Here is a 19,437-nt window from a genome sequence, read left to right on the forward strand (position 1 = left end):
ATTTTAACAGACCTAATTCCAAGGAAAAACCAAAGTTAGTACTGTACACATGTTTCATAATTGTTGCATATTGTGTTTTTTCTGGACGATTAAATAAAAAAAAAAATATAAAACAATAAAGAACAGAAATTACTCCGTATATGAAATGGGTTGTCCCTTCCGGAATCCCTCGCTCTTTACGCTAAAGTTTTTAATTGTTTTAAAAAGTAGAATTGTGGCAAACAGTGAAACTTTAGCGTAAAGAGCGAGGGATTGCTATGGGGTTCTCTGATACGCTGAATGCGATGGTGTGATTTAATGGTGTGATTTCGTTAAGATTCTATGACTTTTAGGGAGTGTTTCCGCCTATTTTCCAAAACAAGGCAAATTTTCTTAGGCTCGTAACTTTTGATGACAAATACTAAATTTGATGAGACTTAAGCATGCAAATTTGATTCTTTTGATGTATCTTTTAGCATTAAAATTCTGTTTTTTAGGGTTTCTTTTACTATTGAGCCAGGTCGCTCCTTACTACAGTTCGTTACCACGAACTGTTTGATACCCTTAGCCTTATACACGTATGGAGCCCTAGAGGTTTAAGATGTGCTCTTTTAGACAATCACCAGCTGACTTTTGTATTTTCTTAACAATTTGTTTTCTCTGAGGATTGTCACAAGTGCCGGCTCAATTTGCAATGGTACAACAAGCAAATGCAGGCGATGAAATTCCTGCTCGTCTGAGAGCCCTTCACAATCTAGTCAGTCAAGGCCGTTACGAAATGGCTGTCCCACTCTGTAAACAAGCTCTTGAAGATCTGGAAAAAACGTATGGACACTATCACCCAGATATAGCAAACATACTGAATATTTTAGCTCTGGTTTATAGGCAAGTCTTTTTTTTCATTCCTTTGTGTATTTTCTTTACCTTTTTATCCTTTCTTTATCTATTCAACTTGTTAAGATAATTGCTAAATAAGTTGTTGAGTCACCAAATCTATTAATTCCATCGAAAAGGAAAAGAGTTTGTTTGAAAAGGATAAAAGAGATTAGGCATACACCATGTGCGTCATCTTTTTGTAAAAGTTCCAAATATTTTCAAGTGGATAAAGTTTTGAAAACTCATCTTCCAGCTAATTTCAAACTTGCAACTTCAAATGTGTTGAAATTTGTCTTTATCAAAATGTACACGATTAGTTTTCTTGATTTTGCAAATAGATCTTAAGTCCATCGTTCAAGTTCACTACTTGTAGTCTTCGCATGGTGGTACCTGGCAAAGAGAGTATTTATTGACAAATAAAATAGAAAATACAAAATGAAAATTTGTCAATAAGCCTTATGGTTGATGTGGCCAAAATTGGTTATATGTAAGAAAAAATGTTGAACGGTGGCACTTTTCAAAGTTCTACTAATATATACATAGAAAATATTTTTATATGAGAAAGTTAAAGAAGGTCATACACTTATATAAAAGGATTATATAGAAAAATGTAATCTGTGGTTATTTTTAATAGTAAGAATTATTAGACTAAAGCGGTTGACTGTCAACAGTAGTAGTATTCGTAGTAGCAGTCGTCGCAGCTGTAGTATTTATTGTAATGGTAGTCGTAGTAGAAGTAGTCGTACCGGTCGTAGTAGAAGTAGTCGTACCAGTCGTAGTAGAAGCAGTCGTTACAGCCGTAGTAGAATTAGTCTTACTAGTCGTAGTAGAATTAGTCTTACCAGTCGTAGTATAAGTAGTCGTTACAGTCGTAGTAGAAGTAGTCGTTTCAGTCGTAGTAGAATTAGTCTTACCAGTCGTAGTAGAATTAGTCTTACCAGTCGTAGTATAAGTAGTCGTTACAGTCGTAGTAGAATTAGTCTTACCAGTCGTAGTAGAATTAGTCGTACCGGTCGTAGTAGAAGTAGTCGTACCAGTCGTAGTAGAAGCAGTCGTTACAGCCGTAGTAGAATTAGTCTTACTAGTCGTAGTAGAATTAGTCTTACCAGTCATAGTATAAGTAGTCGTTACAGTCGTAGTAGAAGCAGTCGTTACAGCCGTAGTAGAATTAGTCTTACTAGTCGTAGTAGAATTAGTCTTACCAGTCGTAGTATAAGTAGTCGTTACAGTCGTAGTAGAAGTAGTCGTTTCAGTCGTAGTAGAATTAGTCTTACCAGTCGTAGTAGAAGTAATCGTACCAGTCTTAGTAGAATTAGTCTCACCAGTCGTAGTAGAAGTAATCGTACCAGTCTTAGTAGAAGCAGTCGTACCAGTCGTAGTAGAAGTAGTCGTCATAGCAGTAACCACATAGTGTATTTTACTTAGTTCAACATTCCCTTAAAGTTTTAACCTAATACCCTAAGGTGTTCCAGAGATATTGCTGATATGTGAGATATTGCCGAAATGGCCTAATTAAAATTAATTTTTGTTTTTCTAGTAATCAGAATAAATGCAAAGAAGCTGCTAACCTGTTGAACGATGCTCTGCAGATTCGCGAAAAAACGCTTGGTGAAAATCATCCAGCTGTAGCTGATACGTTAAACAGTATAGCTATCTTTTACGCGAAACATGGAAAATACAAAGAGGCTGAGCCTTTATGCAAACGGGCTCTAGAAATTCGAGAGAAAGCACATGGAAAAGACCATCCAGATGTAGCAACGCAGCTGTATAATTTAGCTCTACTTTGCCAAAACCAGGTATTAAACTTTGATTATATAAAACCATTTTTGCACACAAATGCAACTTTAGAAGGTAATCATCATTGTATTATGTGTTAAGGTTCCTCAAATTTTTATTTTTAGGGAGGGGGTGTTTCCTGACAGATATTTGAGAGGAATATCACATTGCCTGAACAGTGTACACATATAATTTCCTTTTGACTCGTCTAAGAGCTAAAATTTTTGGCTTTACTATTATATACTATTTTTCTAAATTTTTTGTGTAGTTCGTTCCCTCCCAATATGATGATCACGTGATCTTTGGCTTTCTTCAGAGATATGATGTTTGCCTTAATTAGTTTAATTCTCCATCCTTTCTAAAAAAAAAAAATAACAAAGAAGAGCCTTCAGTTTAGAGTTTGTCTGTCCTTAAAGATGGAGTCAGGTATGGAAAAGGTTCCAAAGCTGCCAGTAGTAGAATTTGACAAAATTCTAAAAGCTGCCAAATCTACCGACAAATTTAAAAGACTGCCAACAAATTTCAATAGGCCATGAAACCTTCCAAGTAGCATTGCTGCTATGCTGCCAGACTTTTTCAACGGCGGGTTGGAGTTTTCCATTACCATAAAAAGGCTAAATAAAAAGGCAGGTGATGCAGTTTCTGGTGGCTGACCAAAATTGGCTATTTAGAAATAAAGTTAGTTGTGATCGGTTCATTGGTATGTGATTACTGTGATGTTATGTTTGTATGTATCTCTTGAAAATATAGTTTTGCCTTTCTGAAAAGTTCTTTCCTCTGGCTAAAGAGTTGAAGTTATTTAAACTTGCCTAGAACTATTCTTTCTTATTTTTACTTTCAGAAGTCCTGTCCGGCAGTTACGAAAAAATGACCTTAAATGAAATGAAGTAAATTCATTAAACTAATTTCAGAAATAGCAGCCACAATTGAAATTGTATAACCAATTGGAGTTTTCAGCATAAAATCAAACTCTTAAAAGTTGATTTATACTATTTTATTGATCAATAAACAAAAAATTAATAACAATCACTCAACATTGCTAGATTAGTATTTTATTATTATTGGTTGATTAATTGTTCGATAAGCTTGATAGAATTCAGTGTATGCCACCACAGATTACTAATACACCAAATTCCAAAATTTATCTAAACAATAATAATTTTCATTAATTGATATCAATATTATTAGTATTTTTTTAAAACCTGACGTAATTCAAAGTACATTACGATATTTCACGTTGCCAACTGAAGAATAGTGTATTCATGTCAGCCTGTGTTTAGTTCCAGAAATGGGCATACCAGCGTTGAAATTGCTCTCTTTGCCAGTAAAATTGTCTTTAAAATAGGAAAAAGTGCTCCGTGTGTAGCCTAATAAAAATGTACGATTGCTATTCTTTTTTGGATGGGTATTCAGTTTTTTTTTAAATTTAAAGACTTATTTTCAAAATTTTGCTTTTGATAAAACATTTATTAATCATTCCCAAAACGCAAAAAGTGCTCGCTTGTCGCGTACACCTCGAAATTAGCAGTATCGTCACTCGATCGGGCTTGGTCTTCAGTCAGAACCTCTGCCTCCGAGCATCTTCTTTTTCTATCCCTTTTTGAATAAACTTGGTGTCAGTCTAAACTTTATAATATGTTCATTTTACCAGTTTACCAGTTAAGCATTAATTAGCAGTTAACCCTGTAGAACGACCAAAAGGCATCAAAAGGAAAAACTGATTGATCAAAATCGTTTTGACCCCCCCCCCAAAGAAAAACAATTTTTTTTGTCACTTTGCCAACCCCACCCCTCACCTCCAAAAAAAATTCCCCTGAAAGTTTCAACTCGATGCTTCAGCCGTAAGACAAAACAGGATATACGCCTAAACTATAATTTCAAGAATACTCATTTGGGCCGAGAAAAGACCCAATTCCTCAACCAATCAAATCTCCATCTAATCTCCCATTTTTCCGTTATGGTGATGCTGAGCTAAATCTACTTAATTCTCGTCTGGCTGATGTACCATGGGGTAGTTTGGTTTCTGATTCAGATTTTAACCACTCTTTTGATTCCTTTTATGATTTAGTTAAAGAAGAAATCCTGGAAATTTGCAGTTGGGGTCCAGTGCCCCATACTTTGAAAAGGATAGCACCACTGAATCCATGGATGACTTCAGGTCTCCATAAAAGCTGGAAAAGGAAAAATTATTTGTGGAAACTTTTTAAGGCTTCACCATCTTTAGCTCATCACGAACGATTCAAGGCCTATCGGAGTATAATTAATTCTCTGCGTCGGAAGGCAAAGTCTCAGTATTATAATAGGAAATTTTCTGAATGTGGGAAGGATGTTAGGAAGACATGGTATTTAATTAATTCAGTCCCTCTGCCTTCAGTTCCATCAATGCTGATAATCGATGGTAAAATCGTCCAAGGAGATGTAGATGGTCAGCTAGAGCTTACCTCTTATTTTGCTAATATAGGAAAGGTACCTGCTTCCTCTGCAAGCTCTGCAACTTCTCGTTACGATTTCAGAGCCTTTCTTGGACCCTCTTGTTTGAAGTCGATGGTCTTGAATTCTGTTTCTGAATTTGAGGTAGCTCATATCGTGAATGCTCTTAAAGGATGGTCCTCTTCAGGACCAGAAAAAATTCCTACAAGGGTTATCCGTGCCATTCTGCCTGCTATTCTGTCACCATTGACTAAGCTCGTCAATCTGTCTTTCGAGAAAGGTAGTTTTCCTGAATCTTTCAAGCGAGCTAAGGTTATAGTACTCTATAAAGGTGGTTCTCGGAGTGATCCTGCTATTTATAGGCCAATTTTTCTCCTATCTGTTTCCAGCAAAATTTTTGAGAAGGCTATGCTATCCAGGCATCTTAGTTTTCTGGATGCAAAGGATCTTTTGCATGATTTCCAGTTTGGATTCCGAGCGAGTCACTCTACGGAGCATGCTCGCGCAGCTTTATCGAATTTCATTCATTCGGCAATAGATTCTGGCCATATCCCGGTAGCTTTATTTTTGGATGTTCGTAAAGCCTTTGATTCCTTGACTCATCGGATTCTTCTATGGAAACTATTGCATATTGGTATAAGATCAAACACTTATTCTTGGTTTGATTCATATCTTTCTGGTAGGCTTATTTCAATTGATCCGCTTTTCCGGAGCCCTTTGGAAGTATATTATGGCGTCCCGCAGGGATCTGTTCTTGGTCCTATTTTATTTTTGATTTATGTTAATGATCTGATTTTTGCTGTAAAAACCACCAGGCCTCTGGCATGTTGCAAGTTGTGTCAGCCTGATGCTCAGTCGTGTTCCAATATTTCTTCTAATGAAGATTTTCTTGTTGCTTTTGCTGATGATACCACTCTTGGGACCCTTGGGAAGACGGAATGTGATATCAAGTTTAACCTTGTGGTATTATTTAAGAGAGTTATGTCATGGTTTAATACAAATTACTTGGTCTTGAATGTTGGTAAATGACATTTTCTTATTTTTTCTCGAATTGGTATAGCTTTCCCTCAGCTTGCATACCTTCAGGTGTCACAAGGCTCTGTGTGCAGACCAGAGAATCGGGTGGTCCGGTTTCTTGGTATCCTGCTTGATGAGAACCTTTTATTTAGAACCATGTAGCCATGATTAGGGTTAAGGTCTCACGGAGTTTGAGTATCATTCCAAAACTTAGATATACATTTCCTGGATCTATTCTGAAACTTCTTTTTTTCTGTCTTGTCCAGTCATATGTTTCTTATTGCCCCATTGTATGGATGTCTACTTTTCCGTCTACGCTGCGGTCACTTTCCGTCATGTATAATAAAGCACGGCGTCTGGTTTTGGACACCAACCATTCTTCACCAACACCGCTCTTAAGTCTACGGTCTATTTACATTATTTCTTGTGCTTCTTTTGTCTTTGATCAACTTCACGGCAATCTTCCAAAATCTCTTTTGAAAACTCCTATGTTTATTTCTGATTCAGTTCCATATAGCCTTCGTTCTTCAAATAATATCTACATTCCGCCTACCCCTACTATCCGATCAGATTTCAAACCCCACATTGCTTGTCAACAGGTCTGGAAGTCACTACCTCTTCAGTGCAGAAATGCCACTTGTTTGGGACTTTTAAAAGGATTCTTAAGGATTATTTAATAAAGAATCAAATAAATTAATTTTTTTTCTTCTGAGGAGTTGATGGCCCCTGTGTTTTGTTAGTGGTGTTTGGTTTTCCTCTCTGCACTTTGCTCCCAGGCCTCAGGTATGTTCTCTATGGTTTTTTTCCTTCTTGTTGTTGCTTATATTGTATCCTCCATAAGTATATTGCCTGTGAACTGCTATATGTGATTGCCTATTTTGAATTTATTGCTTGGTTAATAATTGTTTTTTTTTCTTATCCCCCTTGTATCCCTGGCCATGGAGCCTTTCAAGGGGGATTATGTGTATTGGAATTTGATTTTGAATTGTATTTTGTATTGTCTTCTATTTAAAATTAATAAACTTCTCTCTCTCTCTTTCTTTATCCATCCATTTTTAATAGTCTAATTATTTTTTCTTTTCTTTTTATGCCCCACTAAGTCAAATTTCACCAAAACAGGGATATATTTTCAATTTTTTTAATTTTGCGGATGGAAAAAAGCCTATCGTTGAGCTCGAACCCATTCGCAAAAGATTTGGGGTCTGAGGCTCTACAGGCTGACTTAGCCAAGCTTTTTAAGTTGGTTTTATACCTCTGGTGCATACAGATTTCCACTAAACCGGCTTTCTCTAAAGTTGCACACACTTACCAACTGTATAAAGTAAGGCTCCATTACTACTACCATCTATGTTTCAAATTGTCCATTATAATTTTGTGAACGTTACAGTACTTTCAAACGCAGAAAGTCTGTGTCTAAACTTGCCATTATTTGTGTTTCTAGGGTAAGCATGAAGAGGTTATTTGTGTTTCTTATTTTGTGTTCTGTTATTTGTGTTTCTAGGGTAAGTATATAGAGGTTGAAAGACGTAGTGTGCAAAGTGAAATTCTCACGGAAAAAAGAAAAGTATTTAATTTTCACATACCAATTGAAGTAAAATTCAACAAATTTTCAAATTATGAAGATTCCTGGCGAAAACATTTATTCTTTTAATATGTACTTATGTATTATACCACTAACACTCAAGAAGGGAAGTTAGTTTCATCCAAATGAAAAGTACCAAAATATGATTAAAATATAATACTTTAGAAACACATTTGGGCTATATATTTGTATATTAGGTGTGAGAATAACCTGACCTAAACCAACCTAACTATGTGTGTTTCTAGGGTAAGTATGAAGAGGCTGAAAGATACAATCAACGTGCTCTTGAGATATACGAATCTCAACTTGGTCCAGACGACCCGAATGTTGCAAAAACGAAAAACAACTTGGCTTCTGCTTATTCAAAACAAGGAAAATACAAAGAAGCAGAGATATTGTATAAGAAAGTTCTTACACGAGCGCATGAAAAAGAATTTGGAAGTATTTACTACTTTTTTGGAGGTAATTACTACTTTTGACGCTTTTATTTAACTTCCCCAGTCTAGGTCAAATCTTAACATTAGTGTTTCATTCTTCTACCTTGGGCTGATTGAGTTCAAATATTGCATGCACAATTGTTGTCAATGCTGAAATATAGGAGTTAATTAAGATTATTTAATGTATTAACTTGTATTAGAGCTCTAATTAACCATGGATGTCTTAGAATGATTGCTTGACCGGAAGGTAGGCTGGACCTGATTCTTAAATGATACAATTTAGAAACCAAGATTTTTCAACTAAAAATTAAAAAGTAAAAAATTAAATATTAAGAAGTATTTTTAAAAGCATTGTTTATCCCTAAATGCAATAAAAAAAATCTGCTATTTGAAAAATTGAAAACTTTTGAGACTGAAAATTTTTGAAAACTGGAAATTTTTGAAAACTATTTAAATTTTGCTTCTTAAGTTGCAAAAAAAAAAACAATGAACATTTTGAGATATTGAAAATATTTCTTCCAGCACTTACTTCCAGTGATAGTAGATTAGTTAATAATAATCAACTAAATTATTAACTTATATTAGAACTTTATTTAACCATCGGTGATTTAGAAATGATCGCCTGGCTGGAAGAGGGACTGGAGCCGATATTCCAATAATGCCATTTTCAAAAGAAGTTTTCAAATAAAAAGACAAAATATGATTAGCCTGCTAAAAGATCTTTTTAAAAGCATTTCAACTAAGTTTTAAATAAAAAGATAAAATATGATTAGCCTACTAAAAGATCTTTTTAAAAGCATTTCAACTGAGTTTTTAAATAAAATGATAAAATATGGATTGCCTACTAAAAGATCTTTTTAAAAGTATGCTTTTATCTTTAAAAGAATTAAAAAGCGAAAAAATAACAATTTATTTTCTGTTACCCAGTAAACTTGAAATTTTATTTGACCAAAAATGTAAGCGTCGGGTCATTAATATTTTGGGTGCTGAATTGACAAAGGATTTGGTAATCATGTTCGTTTAAGCAGTTCTTCATAAATTATCAGATAAGCTTATATATGTGAGGCTATGTATATATACTTCGTACGCGAGGCCGCAAAGATTCTTGCATATATGCAATAATGTCGTGCCTCACTACCTCATCCATTTTAAGAATTACACAAGTGAATAATCAAAAGGGCGTAGAATAAATGAAGGTGGGTACCACTTCCAGGAGACGAAATAATACGTTTTGTTATACGCATTTAAATATGTAGTCAGATCATAGTTTAGCATTAGCTGCAACTAGTAAAGGACGAACTATAGCCCATAGTAACCAGAAATTAAGAAATATAGTTTAGTAAAAACTGCGTAGTAAGATAAATTGCCGTTTGTTGCTGATACAGGAATGGTAACTATTATCTCGATTAGTCTTTGTAGTAAAAGGCATTTCGAAAACAAATTTACGGTATTACAAAAAATAACCTGAAACCCCCCAAAAATGGCGTCGTGCCTCACTACCTCATCTATTTTAAGAATTACACAAGTGAATAATCAAAAGGGCGTAGAATAAATGAAGGTGGGTACCACTTCCAGGAGACAAAATAATACGTTTTGTTATACGCATTTAAATACGTAGTCAGATCATGGTTTAGCATTAGCTGCAACTAGTAATGGACGAACTATAGCCCATAGTAACCAGAAATTAAGAAATATAGTTTAGTAAAAACTGCGGAGTAAGACAAATTGCCGTTTGTTGCTGATACAGGAATGGTAACTATTATCTCAATTAGTTTTGAGTGACTCTACTACCTGATCTTGTACCAGATCACATTCCAATCACGAATATAGCCATCAGGTTATTACCAAGGATTTTTTGTCGGGGCAGGGGGACAAAAAACGCGTCAAAATTTTTTTATATTCATTTTTGTTACGTTTTTACGGGTCGGACAAACATTTCTGGTGAGGGAGGGGGGTCAAATCTCATACTCCCCTCCCTTGGACACGGCCTTGGTAGCCAACCCTTTGTATGGCTGAAATTGGTTTTACTGTGGCATTATATTTGTACAAAATTGTATTTTGGACCAAAACAACGAGTTTCAGACAAAGTGTAATATTTATGTATCGAAATTTTTGATGCTTTTGAGGAGTGTCAATACACTGATACGATACTGTTAAGCCTCGATTTGTCGTGCCATGTCAAGTCTGGAGAAATATTATATGTAGTACGGAGTAGTTTCTAAATTATTCGTCAAATATTGTTAAATTAAAAAGTGGTTTTACTGGTTAAAATCTCGTGAGGATTGTTAAAAGCTGTTAAAGTGAGCTTTTTTAAAAGGTGAGGATTGGTACCACTTCAGGCTGTAGAACTTACATGTTCATTATCAGATCTTAGATGAGACTGCATTCAAAACATGAATGTAGCCATTTTGATGTAGGCTAAAATTGATTTATTTCAAGCATTGGTAAATACTGCAACTGTGTTTTGGATAAAAAAAAATGAGTTTTAGACATAGTGTAATATTTCGGAGTTTTTGACAATTTTGAGGAGTATCAATCAGCCGCTGCGACACCGTTGAGTGTCATTCAGAATTGTAGGATAACTTTGAGGAATATCAATTTGTCAATGTGACACTATTGATTATTATGTCGAACTGTTTCAGTTATGATATCATATCGAGCGTAGGAAATGATAGATGTAGTATAGAGTAATCGGTAAATTATTTGTCATGTGCTACTAAATTTTAGTAGGTTTAACCTGACTAGTGGGGCGGTGGTGATGATTATAGTGCATAGCAGGGAACTTAAAATTGAGGGGTATATAATTCTTTTCTTGTTCAGTTGTTTAGCTTGCATTAGTGCATTATTATGAATTTGACTATATCCTAAGTTAAATTCTTTAAATTTAATCCTATTTCAATTAGAATCATTTTAGTTAAATTCAGTTTATTTAAAATAACTTTTCCTGGATTTAATATTAATTTACATTTTAATTGCATACTTAATTGAACAATTTAGACTTAAATTTAAGTTTATTTAGATAAGATTTAATATGGTTTAATAATTTTAATCATTTAATTTTAGTAATCATGAAGTTTATTCATTTCTATGAACTTGATTGGATATTGAATTCTTCTGTTTACATTTAAATAATTTTAATTTGATTTAAATAAATTTGAATATTTTAGATTGAATCATCATCAAATTTATGTATTTCTATAGATTTTTCAAACTCAAACGATTTTAATGTCAAATGCCTTAGACTGTCATGCCGATCAGCGGCAGTTCATGTCATAATAAAAAACAAGGCACTAAACATATAAAAATCACAGTAATAGCCATCGTCATACAAATTTATATGCTAACTCGAAATACCACTAACAGAGTCAAACTAAAACCTAATACATTGAAATATCCAACTATCTGTCGAAAAAAAAATCCAAGTTAATGAACAAAGCCTTTAAAATCAACAAGGAATAAAAAGTATAATGAACTAAATCAAACAAATATAAACAAAAAATAATAGTAAAATTAGATTGAATATTAAAGAAAGTATTGCCCAAGAAGTAAATGTTTACCATTTGTTTTGTTTTAGGTGACAACAAGCCTGTCTGGCAAGTGGCTGAAGAACGAGAAGAAATGAAGCGTACCAATGGAGTTCCTGTGCTGCACGCAGAACATGGTGGCTCGCATAAAGCAGCCAAGGTTGACTCACCGACTGTCACAACGACTCTGAAAAATCTAGCGGCTCTTTATAGACTTCAAGGAAAATACGAGGCTGCTGAAACTTTAGAAGACTGCGCAATGAGGTCTCGGAAAGAGGTAATTATAATAAATAATCACCACATTGTTATTTTATTCGTGATCATGGAACTCTACCCAGATATATATATATATATATATATATATATATATATATATATATATATATATATATATATATATATATATATATATATATATATATATATATATATAAATATATATATATATATATATATATATATATATATATATATATATATATATATATATATATATATATATATATATATATATATATATATATATATATATGAAAAGTATATAAATGATATAAATGACAAGTGAGATTATCTTGAGGAGCCCCCAGTTAAAACTAAATCTAAGAGAATGTATGAATGAAGACTTCTTTCAAACTCATTCAAACTGATGCAACTCTGTTTTCAAAACCCATTCAAAACTTTAAATTCATCTGAGAGAATTTATGAATCAAACATAGTAAAGACTTACTCTGTTTTGCTCTTTGGAAAGTCATTTATCTTTCTAATAGACTTCTTTCAAGCTTATTCCATCAGCTGCGACATTGGAAGATTGCGTGATGAGGTCTCAGAAAGAAGTACTTAATGCTAAATAAGGAACATATACTCATTTTATTGTTAGTGCTAGTCATAAGAGCCAATCCATTGATGTAAATAAAAATTTGAACCAAGGATATGGGAAACCCCACTCAAAGCATGGGTCTCCTTCCCCGCTCCTTTTGTTATCAAAATCGTCCGATCAAAATTATGAAAAAAACATTTAGCAAAAAAAAAATAAATAATAATAATAATATGCAAATTTCATTTTAATTATTCGTGTGTGGAGAGCCAAAATCAAAACAGTTATTAATTCAAAAAGGTTCAGAAATTAAATTAAAAAAAAAATTGTTTTTACTGAAAGTAAAGAGCGACATTAAAACTTAAAACTTACAGAAATGAATCCGTATATGAAAGGGGCTGTTCCCTCCTCACCGCCCCGCTTTTTAGGCTAAAGTATTTTGTTTTGTTTTAAAAAGTAGAGTTGAAAAAAAGAATCAAACTGTAGCGCAAAGAGCGGGGCGTTGCCCCCTCCCCCTTGGAAAATAATTAAAATAGACTCTCAGCAATTGACCAGCATCATGGTGAAAGTGGGTCTACTATTTCCTTCCCTTCTGTCAAATCTTAGGATAAAGTCTGTGGGATGTAGTTATTTTTCTTCCGAAATGGTGGCTTTCATTATTTGATACCGTAGTCCTGTTATTTTTGCTGGGAAAATATTGAGCTTCATTTTACTGGAGTTACAACCGTGACCTGATAAATATCTATAAATAGCAAAACAAGTATTATTCGAGTCTTTGAAATCTACATACAAGGCTCTAAAGCTTTTCAAACATTAAGCGGTGAGTTGAATGGCGCTTCAAAGTTCTATTTAAAAGATATTGTAAAAATCTTTATAAAATATATCAGACAGATTCATTTCCAAATCGTTTTTATAATTTTAAAGCGTAAATTTTCAAACATCTATTTAAAAAAAAAAGTTGGCCGTAGAATTGCATACAGTATTAGAAAATATTTATCACAGTAAACTATTTTATTTACAAAGAGCACAGATATATGATCAAGAGCTTTAAAGTGATGTGATTAAACGTCTACTCTTATTACTTAAAAATAGCTCTATAATATTTTCCAATGGAATGAGCTGGTTTTCGATTTTCGAGGACTTGGGCTCGATATTCTCTTGTCATTGATCTGAAAAGCCAGTTTGCATGTGATACTGTTTGTTTGCTTTATAAGCCCGCTCCTTTTCCAACACATCTGTTCTGTGATTTGCTTGATCAGCTTTCCGGTGTGGGGACTTTCTCTAAAAAATGAATTTGTGTTTTGGGAGACTTTAATTGCAATATGTTAAATGTTGGATCAAATGATGAATGTGACTATCTTTTTGATGTATTTTCTTCTTCGGGGCTACTTCCTTCAATTTTTTTTTCCTTCTCGCGTTGACTCTTCAAGAAATTCTGCCACTTTAATAGATAATATTTTCACTTTCTCCTAATTTGAAGTTCTCTTCTGGTCTTGTTTTCACTGATCTTTCTGATCACTTTCCTATTTATCTATCACTATCTGTGCCTAAAACTGAGATTACTGTGGATGAGAAAGGTAAGTCTTCTTTTAGAACTTTTACAGATAAAGAAATTTCTAATTTAATACATGGTCTTAAGAGTAATGATTGGTCAAGTGTTCTTGAAGCTAATGATGCTGATTGTGCAACTAGATTATTTTTGTGTCGTATGGGAATTCTGTTGGATAAGCATTTTCCTCTTAGAAATAAGCCAAGGAATTTTACACCCAAAATCCCATGGATGTCTAGAGGTCTGATCAACGCAGCCCATATGAAGGCGTCTTTGTTCAAGGCCGCACGTAAAAGTAAGACACAGGATGATCTTTGGAAGTATAAACATTACAAAAATGTGCTCACTTCTTCAGTTCGTTTAGCAAAAAAGCTGTATTTTTCGCGTCGAATTAATGAATGCAAGGGGAATTTGCGCAAGGTTTGGACTGTAATTAACAAAGCTCTCTCTCGCAAGAAACTCAAATATTCCTCTCCATGTCTTTATAGAAATGCTGATGGATCTGTTGTGGACAAAAAATCCTCAGCGAGTGCCTTCAATTCGTATTTCACCACACTTCCTTCAGTTCTAATTCCACCCCCGAGTAGAGTAAGTTGTTTTCCCTTGGCAGAGAAGTCTGTTTTCCTTTCCCAATGTAGTACTACTGATATTTCTAGTATTATTTCTCAACTTCCTAGCAGTCGTTCAGTTGATAGTTTTGGTTTGAGTAATAATGTCCTTAAAAAAATTAGTCAGTTTGCTTCTCATCCGATTTCACACATAACTAACCTCTCTCTTTCTTCTGGTATTTTCCCTCATTCATTTAAAGTTGCTACTGTTCTACCTTTGCACAAAAAAGGTGATTCGTCTTTAATTTAAAACTACAGACCTATTTATCTTCTTCCCGTCATCTCAAAGGTTGTTGAAAAAGTAGTGTATCGTCGACTCTCTTCATTTGTATTTAGTACTAACTCGACTGATGGAAATTCTCTCATCACTAACCATTAGTATGGTTTTCGTCCCTCATTCTCTACCTTACATGCACTTACTGATGCTACAGAGTTTGTGCGTGTTAATCTGGACAAAGGCTTGTGTGTTTTGGGTCTATTTCTTGACTTTTCAAAGGCCTTTGATATGGTTGACCACAATGTTCTTCTGTCTAAACTATCATTATTTGGTGTGCATGGAGTCCCACTAGAATGGTTTAGGTCCTACCTCTCATATAGATCTCAGTATGTTTTGGTTAACCGTACTTCTTCCACTACTTTGCCTGTATTGAAAGGTGTCCCACAATGCTCTGTGCTTGGACCACTTTTGCTTCTAATCTACATTAATGATCTTGTTGATGGTCTTCATCCCCATGTTCACCCTGTTCTTTTTGCTGATGACAGTAACTTTTTCATTGCTGCGATGGACCTGCCATCTGCCACTTCTATAGCTCAAGGTCTTCTTGATAAAGTAAAGGATTGGTGCTGGTCAAATGGTATGGCTCTTAACAGCCGAAAGAGTGCCATTGTCAACTTTAGGACCCCTTACCGTATGAGAGACGTACAGGAGCCAATCACCCTGACTTTTGAGAATGATTAGATCTGAAGTTGGGATAAAAATTGGGATAGGACGTTTCTTTTTTCTTTTTAATTAATATACCCTCTCAAAAAACTTCTATTGTAAATGTTTAGCACAGATGCTGACTATTGTGCTCACTTTTTCTTCTACTTTAATTTTTTGTCGACGTATGTTTTGATTTAAATCCATTAGTGATTATTGACTTAAAATTCAAGGGTAAATTTTGTCACTCAATCATTTGTACTGAAGGTGAGTTGACCCTCCGTACAACCCACCGCTTAATGTTTGAAAGCTTTAAATCCTTGTATAAAGGTTTCAAAAACTTTTGATTGCTAAAAATGGGTAATACCGTTTTGCTATTTATACATATGTGTCACACAGAGGGAAAAGTTTTGTGGGGATCCTTAAAAGGTCACAGTTGCTGCTCCAGCAAAACGAAGCTAACTATTTTACCGGCAAAAATAACTGGACTACGGTATCAAATGATGAAACCCACCATTTCCAAGGCAAATAACTACATCCCACAGACTTTATCCTAACGTTTGACAGAAGGGAAGGAAACAGTAGACCGTCTTTCCCCATGATGCTGGTCAATTCTCAAGAGTTTATTTTAATTATTTTCCTAAGGGAGGGGGGGGGCAAAGATTTTCCTAGAAATTCTTTAAGAATACGTGGTAACTTTGCTGATCTTACTGCCTTGATTATTTTCTTTCAGTTTGATTGTTAATGGTACAATTTCCATATTTTTTGCCTGTATTAGCACTGAAAATGAGGAACTTGATTAAATTCTTTTACACCTTTTGCAATCAGGCCCTCTTTCTATAGAGCTGTCACTAGTTTCACCCTTTTTGATATTCTCAAACTCTCTTTTTTGAAACTCCTTTATGCCTTTTGCAATCAGGCCGCCTTTCTATAGAGCTGTCACTAGTTTCAACCTTTTCGATATTCATATGGTTGCTTTCACTATAACTTTTCTTTTTTGTCCCAGCGCCTTTTTTATGGCAAGTCATTTCGTAGTTTCCCTACACTGCACTTTTAAGTTTACATGAATATACAAATAACTGTCAATTTTTGTTTCCCTTTACTTTGATGTTGTCACTATGAAAGCCAAAACGAAATTCCCCAATTCCTGAATTCAAGATCAGAACAACACCTGAACCTGTTTAGTTGTTTGGATCTTTAGCCAGACTAAGAATGCAGCTTAAGTAATTTTATATTAATTTGTTTTAATATTTATCTTCGGCTAATAACCTTTTTAGCAGATGTTTCAAAAATAGCTAAACTGCTATAGTTATTTTAATAACTTGGTTCACTCGATAGTTCAGAATATTTTGGTGTACTGCTCAGAATATAGTTCAGAATTGGTCAACCGTTTGATATGTCAGAATATGTCATGTTTTCACTGTTTTTTTTAGGGGGGGGGGGGGGTAGCTTGACATTAAACCTTGCGAAACTAGAATTGATTCGCTTTCTGTTGAAAGTTAAAAACTTGCTTTTCAAACAACCGTTTTTCTTAACTCTTTTTTGTTTTTTTCATTTTGAAAAGTTTCTTTTGAAACGACTAAAATAGAAAAACTTTCTGATTTTAATTTTTCTTCAATGTTTTGATTCTGTGTAAAAAAAAAACGGTATGTTTCTTATGGTGCCAATGTCCTTGAGCGACTCCATAATAATTTGTCGTTCATTGTAATAACACAGCTTCCTCATTGCTTCTACGGGAGTCGTTTTTTTTTACCCAAAGATTAAGAAATATCTGGGAGAGGATCACTATCATTTTTTTATTTAAAAAAAATTTAAATATCAAATTTAAATTTAAATATCAAGCCATGGACCAAAAGTACACCCTGGAATAAAGAGTGATTAGATATTGATGTCTACCCCTCCCCCTTCTGTTGAAATGTTAATAAGCAACAGAGTAAGTGATGTATGTCTTAGTGTATGGACCATAAATGTGAATCCTGTAGTTTATTCCATAAGGATTTGGATCGTATGTGCTGAATTTTTTTCCCGAGAGAAAAATATGATCCATGTTATCAAGAGTTTTATGCAGGTTTCATTCCTGAAAATCTTGGCAAGTACTAACCAATGTTTCTCCATTTTAGTGTGTCACTGAAGAACTGGAAATACCAGACTCTGATATTGGGATTAGTTTCGAAAGGTTCGTTTCTGAATTGACCGTACGCCACACGGAATTGACCGTGGACATAGGAAGAAATGATGATATAATAGACGAAGACAATGAGTTGGTAAGTCTTTGCTGTATAGGACTGATCAGGGATGGCTGAATTTAGGTCCATCGGCTACCGCAACCTACAAATCTGCCTAAAAATATGAATTAAATTCGTAAAATTAATTATAAAGTAAAATAAAAAATAAATAAAATAATGGTTACCTTGATTATAAGTTTAAAACTATTTAATACCATTGATTATAGATCTGAAGTTGAGATGGAAATAGGGATAGGACTTTTTTTTCCTTTTTAATTAATGTACGCCATCAAAAACTTCCATTTTAAATGTTTATCACAGTTACTGAGTATTGTGTTCACTTTTGCTTCCGCTTTAATGCTTTTAATGTATGATTTGATTTAATTCGATTAGTGATTATTGGCTTAAAATTCAAGCGTAAATTTGGTCATTGAATCATTTGTACTGAAGGTGAGTTGAACCTCCATTCATCTCACTGGTTAATTTTTGAAAAGCTTTAAACTCATGCATAAAGATTTCAAAGACTTTTAATTGTTAAAAATGGATAATACTGTTTTGCTATTTATAGATATTTATCACGCACAGGGAAAGGCTTTGAGGGGATCGAAAAATCCGTGACAAGGTCACGGTTGCCACTACAGTTAAACAAAGCTCACTCTTTTACCGGCAAGAATAACTTAGTGCTGGGTTAGTGCTTTGTTGGGTGCTCCAACTTAGTGCTGGGTGCGGAGTGACCTGAGACCGGGGCTTTGTTCAAGACCTAAAACGACAAATTTGGAGTGTTAATGCGCTGTCTGTTTTGTTACGTTTTTACTTACTCCTTAATCCTGCTTTTGTAGTGTGCATGTAAGCAAAGTTCGAATTTTTTCCGTAAATTCGATATATTTCCCCTTAAAATTTACACATTCTAATTTTGGATGGGAATTTGGAACCCTAGTAATGTTGAATTTTCATTAAATAAATGAAATGATCCCCATACATTAACAAAAACTGATGAGGTGTTTGATGTGATGATGTATATATTATTTAGGAATCTATCAGGATTAGGGACAAAATCAACGATCTCTTCTACGTCTGACCTGGTTCGAATGTTTGTAAATATTGTAATATGTAAAGGTATCAAAAATTTGCTTCTATGGATTTTTGTATGTTTTTATGAGTTGGATAAACTTGTCTTTTTTTTGAAGGGGGGTTGTTGGGTCAAACCCTTACCCACCTTCCCTGGATATGGCCTTGCCTACTATCTGGCTACATGTGCTTACCTAGTACCTCATTTGATAATGCTCCCAAATTAGCGAATCAAAGAAGCTCATGCTATTCCAAACTCACGCCTTGTGCCTAGGGCGGGAACTAGGACTTTTGTTTGTGGGGCAGTTTTGTTCGGGAGAAGGGTTAAAAAAAAGTACAAAAGATGACAAAGATTACCTTTTACTTCTATTACGTTACTTTTTTACGAACCGGACAAACATTTCTGGGAGGGGGAAGGTCGAACCGGGTAATGCCATTCTGAATACAGCCCTGCATGTGCTGTTTATTTGCGCAATAAGCAAATTTTGCTTGCGTTGTGGTAATTTTAAAAATTAATATATAAAGTATTAAATATTTGTTTTGCTACATATACTTCTATAATAGAAAAATTATTGATTCCTTCGTCATAAAGTCGAAAGTTTCGCTTATAGAAAGAGATTGTATAGAAATGCA

General features: G+C 34.2%; 1 protein-coding gene across 3 annotated transcripts in view; it reads left to right on the forward strand.

The window, feature by feature from the left end:
• The window catches only part of LOC136028695 (uncharacterized), a 105,379-nt gene that overhangs the window by 33,212 nt on the left and 52,730 nt on the right, over positions 1-19,437 (forward strand). For all 3 annotated transcript variants that reach the window (XM_065706524.1, XM_065706525.1, XM_065706526.1), the window contains exons 4-8: positions 645-864; positions 2,393-2,651; positions 7,906-8,122; positions 11,672-11,898; positions 17,632-17,775. In XM_065706524.1, coding sequence (XP_065562596.1) covers positions 645-864; positions 2,393-2,651; positions 7,906-8,122; positions 11,672-11,898; positions 17,632-17,775 — 1,067 coding nt within the window. The remainder of the gene's footprint in view (positions 1-644; positions 865-2,392; positions 2,652-7,905; positions 8,123-11,671; positions 11,899-17,631; positions 17,776-19,437) is intronic.

The sequence above is a fragment of the Artemia franciscana genome, chromosome 7, assembly GCF_032884065.1.
Source record: "Artemia franciscana chromosome 7, ASM3288406v1, whole genome shotgun sequence".
Taxonomy (NCBI): domain Eukaryota; kingdom Metazoa; phylum Arthropoda; class Branchiopoda; order Anostraca; family Artemiidae; genus Artemia; species Artemia franciscana.